General features: G+C 46.0%; 3 protein-coding genes across 3 annotated transcripts; 2 read left to right on the plus strand and 1 right to left on the minus strand.

Moving 5' to 3' along the window:
* Nucleotides 1–6,840: 6,840 nt before the first annotated feature.
* Nucleotides 6,841–8,028, plus strand: VFPPC_18275 (MULE transposase domain-containing protein; the record flags this gene model as incomplete). Its single annotated transcript, XM_022429917.1, has 1 exon — nucleotides 6,841–8,028. One exon carries the CDS (start codon nucleotides 6,841–6,843, stop codon nucleotides 8,026–8,028), a length of 1,188 nt encoding a protein of 395 aa, XP_022285079.1.
* Nucleotides 8,029–12,722: 4,694 nt separating this feature from the next.
* Nucleotides 12,723–13,889, plus strand: VFPPC_10510 (ankyrin repeats (3 copies) domain-containing protein; the record flags this gene model as incomplete). The annotated part of the gene is made up of 1 exon (XM_018288869.1): nucleotides 12,723–13,889. The coding sequence occupies one exon, from the start codon at nucleotides 12,723–12,725 to the stop codon at nucleotides 13,887–13,889; it is 1,167 nt and encodes a 388-aa protein (XP_018137475.1).
* A 1,381-nt stretch (nucleotides 13,890–15,270) lies between these two features.
* On the minus strand, nucleotides 15,271–16,607 carry VFPPC_18276 (hypothetical protein; the record flags this gene model as incomplete). Its single annotated transcript, XM_018288870.2, has 2 exons — nucleotides 15,271–15,275; nucleotides 15,350–16,607. The coding sequence occupies 2 exons, from the start codon at nucleotides 16,605–16,607 to the stop codon at nucleotides 15,271–15,273; spliced, it is 1,263 nt and encodes a 420-aa protein (XP_018137476.2).
* Nucleotides 16,608–17,088: the final 481 nt, after the last annotated feature.

Genomic DNA, 17,088 nt, shown 5'->3' on the forward strand with positions numbered 1-17,088 from the left:
ATGCCGCTATCAAAATCGAATCTGACCATCACCTCGTATAGCGCTGTTTCGGCGGTTCTCGCTGCCGGGGATTACTTGGGAATGGTCTTGGTATTGTTGCCACTGGTAAGGCGATTAATTGCATAATTGATAGGATCAATAGATGTTGTGGTTGAAGTGAGACTGGCAACGTCTTTGGGGAGGAAATTGGGGTATGCTAAACAACCTGGAAATCCTTCATCTTTCTTGGGCTAAAGTAAGGAGTCAAAGTGGCTGAAGGCTGCTGGAGCTAGGGGAATAGTTGGTCCGTTTTGTGCGAGTTGTAACATTGAAACTCGGCATGTCCGATGGTAAAAGAGAGATGACGGTAAGTGTCTCAGGTCGGTATTGGCCCGATGTCTAATGGCAGGGAAATAGCGTGAAGCCGCTGGCTGTCCAAGGCGCCACAAGACGGCAAAATCCACAATAGTAGTTTTTGGTGGCGGCTGACGGGTAGGTATGAAAGCTATCAGACTAAAATGTGACACCACAATATTGCGATTTAATTAGGCTCACATCCTGCGACAAATACGGCCTAGTTGGAAATTACTTGCAGCTCTTTTTAAGGGGCGGCCGTGGGGCCATCTGGAAAGCAGAACCCTGCCAAGCTGTAAGTTTTGAAATTGTTGCTAGAAATGGCATAAACGGCGGCAGCCGTTACATGGGCACCGCTCTGAGTATTTGGGCACCTGGTGGTACATAACTTTCTACTATTCCCACCATCAATGCCGTGGGGAAAACTATGGAAGTAAAAGTGTTCAAACATTGAAAATAAATAAACAATCGCCTGTGCGATCAGAATGTTTTTATTTCTTACTTGCTTTATTTTCTGTTCAGTTGTGGCAAAAATACGGTGTCTGGTTTTGTACCCTGTGCAGGTGTGCCATTGCTGAGATTCGCGAGCTGGCGCACCTAGGGCAGTACATATGTTGACGAGCCGAACCGGGTAGAAAGTTATGTACCTCTGTGTGCCAGTAACTGTCACGTTATGAGAGTCATAGTTAGCCAGATTTAATATCGTGGCGCACAGGTAATTACTGATGATGAATTTATTGTTGTTCTTGTTCGTTGTCCTTCTCTTGGCAGAGGGATTCACGTCATTTATCTGAGTTCAGAAGCATAACTACCAGCCTTCTGATAAACTTCCAGGTGGTTGGCCAGCCTCTCATCTCCTAATATCTATGATTTTATGACATCTAGCAATTACTCCAAGTCTGCTTGTTCAATTAACAGAGGCAGTTTTATCCGACACCAGCTGCCCCGATTCTCTTCTTATCATCCCGTTTTGACCCTGTTACTCCGGCTCGAGCAGCTCGCAAAATGGCTTCCCGTCATCCCGGAGCGCAAGTTGTACAGGAAATCGTGGGCCATGCCGCCTCAGCCGCAGAATACAGTCCATGTATGCGGCATATTATTGATGAATACATGGAAACCGTCAAACTTCCATCTGAGCACTTTATTACCTAGTCACAGATTTGATGACCCAGAGCCGTCAGACACGCGTAAACTAGAGGATTGGGCCATTCCAGTTTGTTGGGTGCAACCCAGCGCAAGCATCTGCCCGGGCTGTGCCCCAGTGAGTCATGACTATGATGGACCTCTGTTGCTTTCGCCCTGTTGGATAGGTGCCACTCTCTCTGCATGGGCCGGACCTCGTGTGGATGAGCCTCCTCATTTTCCCTCTGCTGTTGCAATCCATACCTATGGAGCAACATCCCTTCTAATATCAAATTAGATAAGGTGAAAAAGCTGTGTCACCTTGTCAGCGGTGGTGATACTTCTGTCACTCGATAATCAACATGCTCACAATGCAAGGAATGCGAATGCTTCAAGAGCGTGCTTCCGTGCTTCCGGGAGCACGAACCGCCTGTTCAATAGGGCCAGCGAGTGATCGCGGATCACTCAATGAAATTTATTGCGATATGTATTACGAATTGATCACAGATTGGTGTGAGGGAATAATGTAACTGAATGTCCAGTTTGAAACATCGTGTAAATAGCTGCAGTCAGAGTTCTCTTTCTCTCCTGCAGAATAGACAACATAATCTTCAATACGTTTAGCTTGCAATACTTCTGACCGTATTGGTGAACGCTATAGATCCAACAGATACTCTCCCAGCATCAACAGCGTCAAGTTGTAAATACGAAGTGTTCGCGATGATAGTCGGCTTGACCCTGGCGCTACCGGCTTGTAACATCGATTTGATTCTGTCAGAAACTGCGATTTTAATCTCTTTGCTGTGATTGTTGACATCGACTAGAATCCTGTTCGCTTGTGGCATGTATCGTCCAATGCTATAAAATAGCTCGCAACCCTTGGCCAAATAATCTCCTGTTGGGTCGAGAAGATTGTTCTCTAGCAGCAAATGTTTGACCGCAATCTCGTATGTATGCAAGAGCCAATAGTCCTGTCGCGCTGCGAACACTGCGTTGTATTCTCTCAGTATCCAAATAAGGGACTCTGAGACCGACTTGCTAGTTCTCATATCTACCAAGCCATAACTGCATAAAAGCCTTGTAGTCTTATCGAAATCCAACTTACTTCTTGTAATAGCAGCTCCTAAGGGTCGACCAACTCCGGCTCCCATCCGATTCAATTCTTGCCGTGGTATTCAAAGTGCCGTGCCATATTGTTTGCATGTCTGTATCTTCCCATAGACCCTCGCTGGAGATAACACTAAACTCGTTTCTTTGCCATATTTGCAACATAGGGCGCGGTTTCGACAACCTTATGGCAAAGTTCACTGCTGTTTCCGACGAGCCCGGCCTACCATGCCAAACACCACTATCACTGTTGTGCTCAGACTCCTTGGGCTTTTGCATTCTGCTACCGACGAGAAGACCAAACGCGCTAGAGGTGAACATTTTGCGCGGCAAAGCGTAGCAGTGCGGCAGGTTGATAACAATCATTGCCGTGCTCGCTTCACGGACGTACCAGTATATCCAGAGAATACTTTCAGGGTGAGCAAAGCAGTAGTATCTGTTGAGTACGGAGGCAAGAATCTGCAGAAAAGGATTGTTAGGATTCTTTGAGATTGATGTTAGAAACAGCATTACTTGCAACAAATATACCCAAGCCAAATATACCACAAGTAATTGCCTTCCTAACAAATCAAGTCAGCTAGCCCAGTGTGACTTAAAGTTGAGGCAAATATTTCTTGCGTCATACTGCTTTAACGGTAACCGGGACTTCAAGAGCAATGGTATAGGAATTAGAAGCATTAGAAGGTCTGACGAAATATTAAACGCAAAAGACATAATCAGATGCTGTTGAGAGGTCGTGCAGCCGGCTAGCAATAATGTCTACAAGTTAGTAATATTGCCTTTTCGAATTCTTAAATTGGCGTAAATATACCTGAGTTTTCTGTAAATACTCGAAAATAGTTTTGAAACGGATGACACCAGACCCCCAAAAAGAAGGCCTCGGTAACGACCCATCCTATCACCACGTAGGCGAGCAGTAGCTTAACTTGTAACTGTCGCTTCAGGCCAGATCTATTCCCCAAAGCCAGTTAGCATGCTCATGCAGATCTTTTAAATATTGGCAGCTCTCTACGGTTCCTCACGTTAATTTGAGAAACAATAGACACATGCAGACCTTGCCTAGCATTTGCAACACAACCATAGACTCCTCAATCGTAAAAGTAATTTTGCTCCCGTAAACGCGATCGTTAATCTCGGCTTCCCCCATGCCTTCGGTGCCCGTTGGCGGCAGAATATTGGTGTAAGGATGTTGCTCTTGGATGTTGACCCATACTATCATGTTAGTGTAGAAACCCTGTTATGAATGTGAGTGTGGAAAAATAGCTAATAGTCAAGGCAGAAGTCTCAGCATAGCAGAAATACAAGGAACCTCAAAGAAGGGCCGTGTGCAAACTAATTGAAAGGTGATACATGGAGTACTCTTACAAATGCGAGAACCATCACATAATCTTCAAATTCCAGGCTTCGAACGCCCCCTAATCGAATGGAACGGGATGCACTATTATCTTGTCAGTATTACTGCAGTTTTGCGGTTGGATAGCATCGTCCTTATGGTGGTCAGGTTAGTGCTTTTTTTGTAACTTACAATCGACAAAGCACAAGTAGGCTAGCAAAGCTATACCATATCCAAGACTCGATCTGTCGCGAGCTAGGCATATTTCAGGCCTTTGGTTCGATCGCAGTCACACTCGGCAGGTAGCTTGTCTGGTGTACTTGGGGTGGTGAGATCGCAAGCGTCTTAGTGCATAGGGAGTCATGGCACTCTGATTGCACATGTAGAGAAGGTGCTAGAGGTGATTGAAAAGGGAATACTGTTAAAGTATTAAATTATAGGTTTCCGCCAAGCACCCGAGATGTGACCAGAACGAGACCGCCAATATCATGGCGCTAGGCACTCAGGAGACTACGCAGGAGAGTCAAGGATAGTCCGACGGATGGAAAGTACACTTCGGTGGGCGCTGCGTAAAGAGACCCGCTAATTCCTGTGCTATTTTGGTGCCTATAAGCCGACAATGTAATTATTCTAAAAACGAACATCAAGCAGACCATTTTGTTACGAATTTTCCAGCTCACAGTCAGACTGTAGGTATAGTTACAATCTTCTGCCGAGGGAGCAAGCCCTCAGCATATGCGTATTACACCGGAGTAAGATACATAAATCAGGCAAGCTTCAAGGCCACAATACTATGGTGACTACGGGAACGCCTACTCTAACCAGGGTACGAAGTAGCTTGTAGTCTGATATACATGTTCAGGACAGGAAATGGCAAGAGGGCGGCCGCCCGCTCTAGACGTGCGACAACAGCGAAACTTGAGGGTGACAAGTGTGAGGAAAGTGGCTTGCGAAGGTTTCTGAACAGAGCAACATTTGCGTTCACCAGATCTACCCCGGTGTGCTCTCTATCTCATAATTCTCATTCTGCAGTTCAAATCAGCCACTGCGCATCGTCAGTGGCTTGCGCCCCTGTTTCTGGCCCTGCATCTTTTTTTGGGGGCAATTTTGTTTCCAAGAAGGTGACATGGTATTTTTATACAGCTCAAGCACCTACCAATAAACTTCTGTCTCAGGCCGGAGCTGGAGCCGTAGAAAACTGCTTGGAGATGGGCAGCTCTCCGCTTACAGCAACCTTTCAGGGTTTGGGTGAAATCCTCTAGGATCCCAGTCATGATCAACACGACTAGGGGTGAGGCGTCAACGGCATACACTACCCGGCGGCACTTGAGATTGCATGCCTAAGTGATTTGTGAAGCGTGGCGTGACGACTTGAGACAGGTCACCTTGCTAGATAGTACTTACATGCGGAATCCTCAACTATGAAGATGTGGTACTACAGGATTGATACTATATCAAGGTTCTTTGTAATGTTTCTAACTTTCCGTGATACGTGAGGCCAGATTCAGCCTCTTCACTAGATGGCGTGGACGAACAGGAGTGAATGCTATCGAAGACCTGCAAACGAGTATGCGAATGCTTACTGCACAAGACTGTAGAAACATGATTCTAAGGCTTACTTTGTATGACACCATTTACTGTAACCATTTTCCATTCTGAGAATTCTGGCATAATTTTCTGGACTAGGGGCATGGAATGCATCATGACTAGCATCTGATGGAACAAGCCGCGTTCTTACATAGTACTGTTCCCACTTTTGCCCCAGATTCTTTACTCGCCGCGCACCAACGCCCTTGGAAGGATCAAGTACCGTGGTTACATATCTGACCACTAAGCGGCTGCAAATTGAAATGACTTCTATTAATGTCAAGGGCCAATTTCCTGCCTCCTCCCTACCCCCGGGCCTGTGGAAGAACTTGTTAGCTCGTGCTCAAGCCAGCCAAAACTTTTCTCTTAGACAGAGTCCCTGTCTTTCATAATTCCTTCCCCTACTGTTTTATTTCAACCACATCTGCTACTGCAATAAGAATTACATGAAGTAAAAAGTTTGACTCGTCAATGGTAGCAGCCCTCGCCGAACAAATGCTCGCGACATAACTGGCCCCTACCCCTCCCAGTGCTAAATAGACGTAGGTACCAATACCATGGCTGGCCACCACGTTTGTGGCGAATGGCGACTATTGAGTGGGAACCTGAACATCCAGTGTCGGCGAGCCCGAAGTGTGGTTGCAACGTGACGTGAAATGGGTTAAACAATTGCTGCAGTAAAGTGCCACAAGCTCCAAGTGAGGCTGCTGTCTCGTAATATTTATAAGACAAAGGTTTATGGTCTAGCAACCCATCAGGGAGCGGCGCACAGACTCAGGCCCGTGATTTGCAATTAGCAAGTCCACTTCGCGAAACTGATCTGACACGTCATAATCGTCCATTCTTTGGATATGGTACTCGACATTAACCTTTTTCTCAATTGTTGTTTGGGTTACCTCCTAATGCTAACACATACAAATAGACAGTCTTTAATTGTACGCACCCGAATCTCTATTCGTACGCACCCCCCCACATTCAGCCACGAATTCAGCCACAAGTCCTCCGACTTCGCGCATTGAAGCAATCGAATGTAAACTGCGTACTATTGTCGCGACTATGAAAACCGACTAACTAACGGCTGGTTGAAATAAGAATAAATTCCCCTTAAACTCCAGGATTACAGACCACCAGTTAACAGCGAGAAGAAGGCGCTCCAGTAGTCTTTACGAGACTGAGTCTTCGACTGAGTCCTAGGTAGGACTTCGAAAAAAGTCCTAGACTTGTGACCTAGACAATGTTCAAAGGATCACATACTTATGGCCTTAAAATCCCGTTAATCGGGGAGAAACATGTGAGTTAGATGTAGATTGAATACAATAGCTTTATAAGCAGTCGACAAGACTAGCCCGATACTGGCTATGGCGCACCCTCCAGGCGTTCCTAAACCGCAGGATACGCTACCTGTCGATTCGGCGGATGAGTCTATTAGCGACTCCGATGAATGTGACGAGATCGACAACTCTAAGGAGTGGAATGGTCGACCGTGGGAGGCGGTCTTTCCGTCGGACTCTGCTCTTCTGACAACAACTTATCAATCTCTTGAGTTACTCCTTGATAAGCTCAAAGAATTTTGTGTTCAGAATGGGATGGGCCTTATCACGATACGAAGTCAAAAGAATAAGGCGAAGACTAGAACAATAAAATATGAGCTAATCTGTGACAAGAGTCGGTATTACAACCCTAGGAAATCAATAGCCAAAATACGGAACACGAATACAACAAAGTTTGCTCCCAACTGCCCATTCAAAGTCATTGTTCAATCCCTCCAGGCTAAGAACTACGAATGGTCCCTGAGAGTTGTCAGCTCCCTTCATCGAGACCACGCGCCATCGCAAGATCTTGCCGAGCACTACCACTGGAGAAAATTAACGGAAGAACAAATGAACTTTCTGGAAGGTCTTTGTCTTGACAAGACCATCTCCACTCGGTCTGTTTACAAGCAACTCTGTCAAAAGTGGCCTAAGATTGTTATTCGCAGGAGAGATGTTTATAACTGGCGATGGAAAGTCAACCAAAGCAAACGTCAAGGGTACGGTCCTGCCAACGACTTTGTACGGACGCTTTCTGAGTCGAAGAATGTGTGGATATGGGGGTTAGACTGGATTGAGGACGAATGCCGCTTTAGAAATGCTGCTTGGGGATATCATAAAGGTGGGAAAATGTGGCAACAATTCTCGTCATGTCTCCAGATTGATGCGACATATAAGACTAACTGCTATAAAATGCCCTTGGTTACTGTTGTAACCGTATCATCAGAGAAGACTTCCATGCCAATATGCTATGGTCTTCTCAACAACGAGCAAGTTCCTACTTTTGAGTGGTTCCTCCAACAGCTATTAAGATTCCAACGAGCGGGCAACATCGCTCCCCCACAGGTTATTATCACGGACAAAGACGATCAGTTGCGTGCTGCGGCACGGCACATCTTCCCCAACGCGCAACTTCAGCTTTGCGTTTTCCATATTAACAGTAATGTGGTCTTATCCATCAAGAAATGGTGGAAGAAACCCATCGACTCAGAAATAGATGGAGATGATGACGATTAAGGGACAACACGCGTCCCTCTACTTTACTTTTGTTAGCTGTGCCTCAAGCCATGCTTAGTTCAAATCAGACGGCCCGGTCTACGTACGTAGCCTTCCCATTCATGGATCTTGCCTTGCGTGATTATTCTTCATTGTTCAACATCCCCATCTGAGCCTCCCGAGCTAGTTTTGTGGTGGGCATGTCTCTGCGTTCGTTGTATGGATAGTAAGGCACACTCCGTATTTTATTTTCGTCTTCCTCGAGCGATCTTGGTAGTTACACTCACCTGCATGCCCGACTAAGTCGTAAGATAAAATGCTTTATTGACGTGAATAAAACTCATATACAAAACCGACGGCTTTCCAGACTATAGAGGCATAAAAGCAAGGAACATACGCAAGTATTCCTAGGAAGCTGTCTCAAAAATTAGGACAAGAGGGCGGTGACGCTTCAAATAAGCTTACTATCAGCCATTTTCCTTGTACAATAGGTTGTGCCGACGTCCAAAAAGTTCTCACACTTAAGGTAAGCTATTTTTGGCTCCTGCAGGGGTAACGTAGACCCACTTCGGAAAAAACAACAGAACCAACTCTTCAGCCAACACCGATCAACCAGTGATCAGAAGCCTTTTATGGCATTTATTTATCGTTCTTGAATGCCAAATCGGCCCATAACCAATCCACATCGGCAAAACCCTCTATATCGCATCCATGAAGCATCAGAAAAGGTCATTTTTGGCGCTTTTACAGGGGTGCTACGTTGAGCCAGTTCCAGCTCGTCGAGGGACCAACCACATCATATCCGCCAATCAATCAACTCAACATTTGAAAAGTCATTTGAGGCCACACACTCCACCACTTGAGTGCAACTTGAATTCGCAACCACAGACAACTGTAGGGAGCACTCCACGACCCTTGGAAAGTAGTTGGAGTGGCTAGGCAACGGTTGGTTTCGGACTGGTCTCTCTATCTTCTATATCGGTCTCTAGGCTCGTAGTTTTGGATTCCAAATTGAACAAGGTTAAAGACGAGTTTTCAGCATCGCAATGAAGGTCAGAGGCATATTTCTGACTCTCCAGGGTGGGTCAGTAACGGTGTCGTTACATACAGGAGCTCGTACGCCGGGACTGAATCAAGTGGAAGCAGGACCGCGATATGTCTCCATGGGAACGATAGTATCCCAATGAGCCATAATGAAAGTTTGCGTCGTAACTAGAGATAGTGAGCATATACGAGATCGAGAAGATCGGAAAGCAGTATATCTGACAGCTAGGGCTCAGGTCCCTTGAGGGGGGAAAAGGAAGACTGTTCTATTGCCAAGAGAGGATAGAAGATAAGTGACGGAGGAGTCAAAGAATCATGAGCATGGAGCGGAGGTCATAGATGGTTCAAGTCCACCCAGGCTTCAGAGGAGGGCATGAACCCTTTGATAGATTGTCGGCCATTCGCAAGTCATGGTCCAGACCAACGCTCTTCGTCCTCTCCTCCTTGCCGAACTGCCGCAGGTAGCTTTCCCCGCATGCGTGTAACCGACACGTATAATGAAATAACTTCTGGGAGGTTCAGATAACGTTGCCAATAACGAATCTGAAGGGGCATGAGGGCACTTTCGGATACGTCCCTAGACCAGGCCACTGTGGTTGGCTTGCTGGTTACCTGGCCTTCGAGACAGGCTGGAGCCCTTTGTGGTCTGTGTCCAAAATAGTTAGCTTGTGACTTTGTGTTGCAGAAATGCAAGGCAGACTTCAGTACACTTACTTGTGTGGAGGCGGAATAAGCTGATCTGCAGCGTACGTTCAAGGGAATATCCCATGTAGGCTATAGTGGAGCGAACATGGGATGCATGCAGCTTCAAAAATTGTAGGTGTGGCAGGCAGACTTTATTACGCAATCATGATAGCAGGGGAGCTTATGGCAAAGTCCACTATATATACGTCTATAAATGCCCAAAAGCTTTCTTTACTCTGTTAAGATAGTCTTTATTATCTTTCAATTTTGCATTTATCATCTCCGCGGCATTTTCTCCCCAGTACAAGAAGAAAACCTCGTCAAATATGCTCGTTTCGGAATGTTCCTTGTTAAAAGAGGCTGAATATGTCGATTGAACAGATTATACATGCCCTTTGGTATTAAGACTGCATGGAAATACCAGAAGCCACCCCTCTTCCATACATTAGCAAACATCTAGCGCTGCATCCCCATCTATGATATCTATGACAACTTCACCACAGTCAAGGGCCGCGACGCCTGCTGCATAAAGACAGTGCATAAGGCTGGCCTGAACGAGGACAATGCGAAAAAGTACGTGATTAAAGTACTTAAATTGCTTGAAACTGCAGGCACTAAAAGTAAGCCGGAAAACAAAAACGGTGACCGCGGCAAGGACAGCCGAGCGCCAAGGTCCAGTGTCAGCAAACGGGGATCATCAAAGGAGCCAGACCTCAGCCAGCAGAAGAAGGGATGCTCACTCAAGTTCAGATGATAATTCCGGATGGAAGGCATACCGGAAAAAACCTCTGTCAGACAAGCAAAGGGGCAAAGGGCCGGAACGTCATGTATTTGAGAGGTCAGACTCAGAAGATCTCCAGAAGCGCTTTAATAAGCTTGCGGCAAACCCCACTGGAAAGGGCGTCGACCGAAAGAGGAGAAGCTAGTGGCGTGCCATTAGATGCAGTCGAGACGCATTTTTGCCTGCGTGCCACGATAATTCAACATTCAAGATGTCTTATATTGTGTCACCAGAGGCCGCGCGTTGGCCCAAAACACCCCATTTGCAAAGTTTGCGGTAGCACCATTTGAGTGTGTGGTAATACACGTCTCGAATAGCAAGGCAATTTAGGCTAATTGGTATGTGATGCAGTGAATATGACCAGGACAACTAACAAGAGCCGCCAGATAAAATAACCCAATTAATCCAACCCTGGAAGAAACTGGGTTAAGCCGATCTGCTAGCCGTGCTATTCATCTTACTAATCTTATGGTTGGATGCCGCTCTCCGTCTCTTCCAAACTTTATCATCTTAGCTTTGCTTCGCCAGTTAGCATCGCCAAAAGCATCATCAAAGGACCGCCTTCCCCTCCCGATAATGCATTGGCAGTAACAGACTGGTAGTAGCACGGGGCCATAAACATTACGGCCGGCCGGTTTAACAAGCTTCGTAGTACAATGTGGTACAACAATAAACCCTACATAATGCAAGCAAGCAAAAGTGGAAGCAATAGCAAACGTGGCACCAGTCTGTCCGACTAAGTGGTCGCATAACAGAGCGGCAAATACAAAGTAAAACCAAAGACATAAACCCAAGGGACGCTTTACATCTAATCTCTAATTCTTACGCTACAACTGCAAGATCACATCCACTTATTTGCCGTTACCGCCACAGTAGCAGCAGAAATACTATCCAAATAGATAATACAGCAGCAAGCAGGATTGCTTCCTTAATGTCATTCACGGAGTTAGTTACAACTATTCCCTGCGTGTATCAACCAAAACTAAAAGGATACCTAGAAAGAGCGTATAGGGCTACGCAAGAGCATAATTGCTTGCGTGAGAAACTTATGCTATGGGAAAATATTAATTCAGTTAATGCTAAGCAAAGAGTCAGAAACACGTCTGCAAGGTATCATATTCTCCTCTAATTCCAGCTTCTAAATCGTGCAGAATGGGTTAGGCTTGTGATGGACGTGACGGAGAGAGTTATGTCTGCTATTGGCGGCCACGTTAGGAAAACGTGCAACTGCCCGTCCTACCGACTAGTTAGGGTTCCCAATAAGGCCCACGAGGATTTTAACGCCGTCATAGACAGCTGCAAATTCTACACATAGAGGGTGGTTGCTATTGCTCGTTTTAATATGTCTATATCGCTAGCATAAAGCAAATCCATCTTCCCGATCAAGGTGCCCGTTCGCGATATTGGTCTGGTAGAGCCTTATCTACAGACTAGGGATTGGCACTACAGCATTATTGTAAATGTTGCTGATATAGTTAGCGAGAGTCATAGTAATTTGGTGATATCAGTCGTATTCTCACCTGATAGCCAGCGGCTCGCGTCAGGTTAAGAGGATAGCAAAGTCAAGGTATAGGATATAGCATCGGGGGCATCCGTGCAGACGCTCAAGATTGGGAGAGAACCAGCCCATCTTTCATTTAATCCGACAAATAACTCTTTGCTCTCTACCAATATCGGCATTCTTTATCTGGCATCACCTAGAGTGCGTCGCTCTGGCTATGGCATAGGTCGTGTTGGGATATGGAGCGTTTGGCAACGGCGGGGATACGCTGGCATTCGTAGGTTTAGATGTGTACAATGCCACTGAGGCTCTGATTCAGGCTCTCGCTTACACTCGTCGATATGCGTTTGAAATATTCCATCTGTTGAAATATTTTGGCAGTCGAAAATTCGCCTATGGTCTTTTCTATGCTGTACGTTATAACAAAAAGCGTCTACTACAGCGTTTTCTGCAAATCGAGAGCATCGACGTCAATATCCAAGACATCAATGGCCAAACTCCGCTACTAATAGCCTCACAGAAAGGGGACTTAGAAGCAGTAAAGATGTTATTGTTAAAGCCTAGGATCAACGCGAATGCCTTCAACTATTGTATAGTTAAACCCCACTTGACGTGGCTATAATAGAACAACATGCCGGCATAGTAGAGGCTTTGCTACACAGTGGAAAGGCAGACCTTTGCATAAGGGACCATGAGGATTCCACGATGCTTCACCTGGGTATAGCACGCGGAGGACCTGATATTTCTCGGCAAGTGGTTGTAGCTGCCCAGCCTTCTGACTTTACTCTGAATAACATGTCAGGCTGCAACCCACTAATGACCTTAGTGGATAGGGGATTTAGCGACTTGTTTGCTTTATTTCTGTCTAAAGGTCCAGCTCCTGCCATTGATCTTCTAGAAAAGCAGATTTTATCCTATGCAGTCGCATCCGGCAAAGAGTCAATTGCCCTACAAATCCTTCGGATCAGAGGCTTCCAAGCTCGCCTTGGGGCGGGAGATGGCGAAGATTTGCTCCTTTCCGCTTCCGCTACCGGCCTTAAGAGTGTTGTAAAGGAGTTGCTGTTATGCTACTCCAGTCGAAATGCGGTAAATGTCGACAATTTGAACGCCTTGCAGCTCGCCGCGCAGTCCAATCAATTCCAAATGATCCGGCTACTGCTGGACTTCGAGGTATGCCCTCGTGGAGACCGACATGGAGACTTCGGGACTTTCCGACGACTTTACTCGCATGAAAGTTATAGCGGCATAATGCTAGATATGGAGTCTCTGCTTCATTGTGCGGTTCAGGGTCGCAACCAGGCGCTGATAGAAATCATTCTTGAGCTGACGACGTACCCGGACTATAAGCGGCTTCTAAAAGCCGCCGCGCAATACGACGTACTGGACACAGTTCAATTGTCAATAGAGCGTATTCCTAATTTTGAAGCGCAGTTTAGCCTAGGACATTTGCTTATACTCGCTGCCCGACATAATTCCAGTTCGGTCGTCACCTTCTTGTTAAGCAAATACTCTATTGACCCGAACTTTACCGACTCTGCTAGACGTACCGCGCTTTGGTACGCCGTATCAGGCTGCTGTATACCTATCATCTCGTTCTTACTAACTCGAGATGATCTTGACCCGAACATACCAGACGACACCGGCTGTTCCCCTCTCCGTCTTGCTGCGGTACAGCGTGATCCCAGTCACGATATTCTTGAGTTATTGGCTTTAGACTCTCGCATTATTCCTGCCTACCAAAACCAAGGAATAGCAGCAACCAGTGCTATTCGGAAGCAACGTGATTACCAATTGCTTAAACGACTACGAAGACGAGGTTTCATTGATGTTGGTTTTCGCGGAAGGAAGCGCAAGGTCAAAAACCTAAATTAGTACACACTTGCTGAGTAAACCTTAGAGGATATGTTGCATATGAGGCTATTCAAGGGATGACTGTTCATTTAAATACTTAGTTAATATTTATACAGTCCTTTATTGCGATTTTAGTTTCTACTTTTAGCATTTGGGATAATGTTTTAGCGACGGCTTGATTCCCCGTATACCAAAACATCTCCTGCATTACTTCTCGTGGGTAGAATTACGTACGATCTAATATGTATTCAAGCAAGAAAGGTACATCACATGACGACCAAGAGGCCACCCATTGTATCTGTTGGCCAGTGGTAGTGATCAGGCTGGACCATTCTGAAAGGGACCAAGCCCGTGACTAGGGATAAGCTAACACATATAAAAGACGGAAGTGCCCTCCTCTAAAACTCTTCCCGGACTTGAACCTTCCTTTATCTTGTTTTCCCCCTTGTCTACTCGCAACCAGCCCCCGTCCCCTTCCTAGCGGCAACCTTTCTCCCCAATCACGAGAAGACCCAGAACGGTCCATCGCTCCTGTGCAGCCTTCCTCTCTCCAAGGCCGTCTTCGTCGTCCTTATCTTCTTCATTGTCGGCAACAATTTACGATGACGCGAATGGACCGAATAACTTTGAGCAGGGAGAAGGCTTATCACTGGTATTCCTCGCCTGGCTCTGACAGTGACGAATCCGAACAATCGACAACTTCAAGAGGGCGGTTTTCGACATCCTCCGTTGAAATGCTGATTGAAACGACACGCATCGACTCCGCCTCTAATAGTTGCTTGGGATCTTCTTGTGTGTGAAATACATGTGTTGCAGAGAATGGCCCTGGAGATCACAGCTTGATCTCAGGTGACCAGATATCAAGAACCGTTAGTCCAGAGACCGACTGGAGCATTGCTCCTCCGGCCGTGTCAGAAGATGCAGCGGCTGCCAATGCGCTTCTGCCAAGTCATCAAAAACGGCGAAACAATACATCAAATCCCAGCATTGTCGACTAATGCCGTATTCAAAAGAAAAGCATTTCGACTAGAAGAACTGCTTTTGACATCTCCCGTTTAGGGGCCGTACGAGAAGGACGTGATGGACGACTTCAGTTCCAAACCCACCGGAAACCAACATGGAGATATTTTGAAGATCTTCAGGAGTTAGAGCACTTGGGGAAGCTAAAGCATTCATAATCGCAAAGTAAAGCGAAAAAAATCTATGATGAGGAGATTCTCTTGTATATTGCTAGTAATTCGGTTACAAAAATGCTAGGTAGACTGCGTTAATAAATAGGTAGCTATGCTTTTGTCATAACTGCCAGCCAAGATATCAAACCAGCTCATACTCTAACTTCTTGGGTTACAAACAAACTATGGGAATGTCTCTATCATGTCCAGCAGCCTTAAAAGGCAAGATTCTAGGCTTAATATATCAGCTGTTAAGCTAATAATTATTTCATTTACGTCCGATATAGAATAAGTCCTTTAAATACATACAGCCTTTCTTCCTTTTTAGCCGTATTAATTGTCGGTTAAACACTATCTCTCTCGCTGTGTTATTACTAATAGCTACTCCCATACAATAGTTTGCGCCTTCCCAAATGCCAAACCCTCTATAGGTTAGTTTGATGGGGATATCGATTCCGCCAGCTCTCATGACGATTGTTGTATCTTTGTGTCTTGGCCTAGCACAAGAATTCCCACTCCTGTACTCCTTGCAGCGATAATTCCACTGATAGGATTTGCCATTCATTATGAGCGCTGTTGTTACAAAGTTGCTGTCAGCCCTTGAGTAAGGAAAGTCGCTGGCCGGGGTAATAAAGTAGCGTCTGTTTTCATAAGAACTCCTGTAATAGTAGTTTGTGTCATCATAAACGTTGTCGTTCCAGGCTGCCAGCTTCTCTTCGTCGTCACCTTGGGTTAGATCGATGTCAATTCTTTGACACTCGATCGATCCGCCGCTCAACGAGTGACGAATTGGTTCGGTACTCATTGGCTCGTCATCAGAGTCATCTTCCTTAGTCAGATCGATGACAATCCTTTGGCGCTCGATGAAGTTATCGCTTGACGAGTAGCGGATTGGTTCGGTGTTCGTGGTCTCTCCATCAGAATCATCCTCCGTTGGGTAGATTCTCTCGATATGTTTCTTAGCATCTTCTAGAATGCAGATCGGTGAGCTAGGAATCTCAGAGCGCTGTGATTCTGGAGCTATAGGGGCCTCCAAGTCTTGAGCTTCTGACGTCACAAGCGGAACATCAGGTTCAAAATGGACTAAGTCTGAGAAATCCGGCATATCGCCTAGAGCGTCCGCGGTCATCCCCCTTTCAAGAGCTCCATCCCTTGAAGTTGTGTCAGATGAGCTTCGGAAAAGCTGCCCCGCGACAGCAATCCATGAAGGGGAAACTGCCAAGGTGCCTTCTTCAAATAAGCTCATGTCTACAACATCCGCGATCTCCGAATAGTCGTCTTCAAACCGTTCATTGCGGTCAGAGGATAGTCCGTTCTCTGGTATCAAAGGAACTTCGGTATCCCCCAGCCAAGGAAGACCAGTGGCAATGCAGCCAGTGTCGAGGAGGTCGAGCGGGAAAGGCATATCAATGGGCCATGATGGTGAATCTTCAGATTGCAGGAGCGCTGTATCAATAGTCTCGCCATGATTCATAAATTTCGATTCGTATAGGCTAAAAAACTTGTGACAATAGCTGAACGCAGAGCTCTGTGAGCGAGTGATCAGTTGATCAGTGCTTTGTGACATGTTTGGCGTTTGCTGAAGCTCCTCAGGCAATTGGAACGAAATATCGGAAAGATTTAGGTGATTTGGGCCAGTCAGATAGACTTGGTGCTCAAAGTAATGATTTATGTAGGAGGAAGAGTTGACAAACTTGGAGAAGGGCGGCCTACCAGCCTTTTATACCACTGTCTTCAATGTGAAACGAGCTCTTAAGTCAGCAGACGACCACTTCTGCGGCCTCTCCTTTATACAGTTTCTCAAGATCAAATCAAGAGCCATGTTTGGGTCATCAACGCCCAAAGCCGTCTTGGGATATAAATAACAGCCTATTAGGTGCTGGTTTTGTGATCCTGACAGTCTGACTCCATGCCTATTGGCTTCTGTACAGACTATAGCAATAAGAACATCGGAATACAAGCTGATTACGAGGACATATGGTATGGTACACATCGAACGAATGCCAGTCTATCTCTGCGGCTGTCAAAAGCTCGTGGATCAACACTGG

The sequence above is a fragment of the Pochonia chlamydosporia genome (genome assembly GCF_001653235.2).
Source record: "Pochonia chlamydosporia 170 chromosome Unknown PCv3seq00011, whole genome shotgun sequence".
NCBI classification, from domain to species: domain Eukaryota; kingdom Fungi; phylum Ascomycota; class Sordariomycetes; order Hypocreales; family Clavicipitaceae; genus Pochonia; species Pochonia chlamydosporia.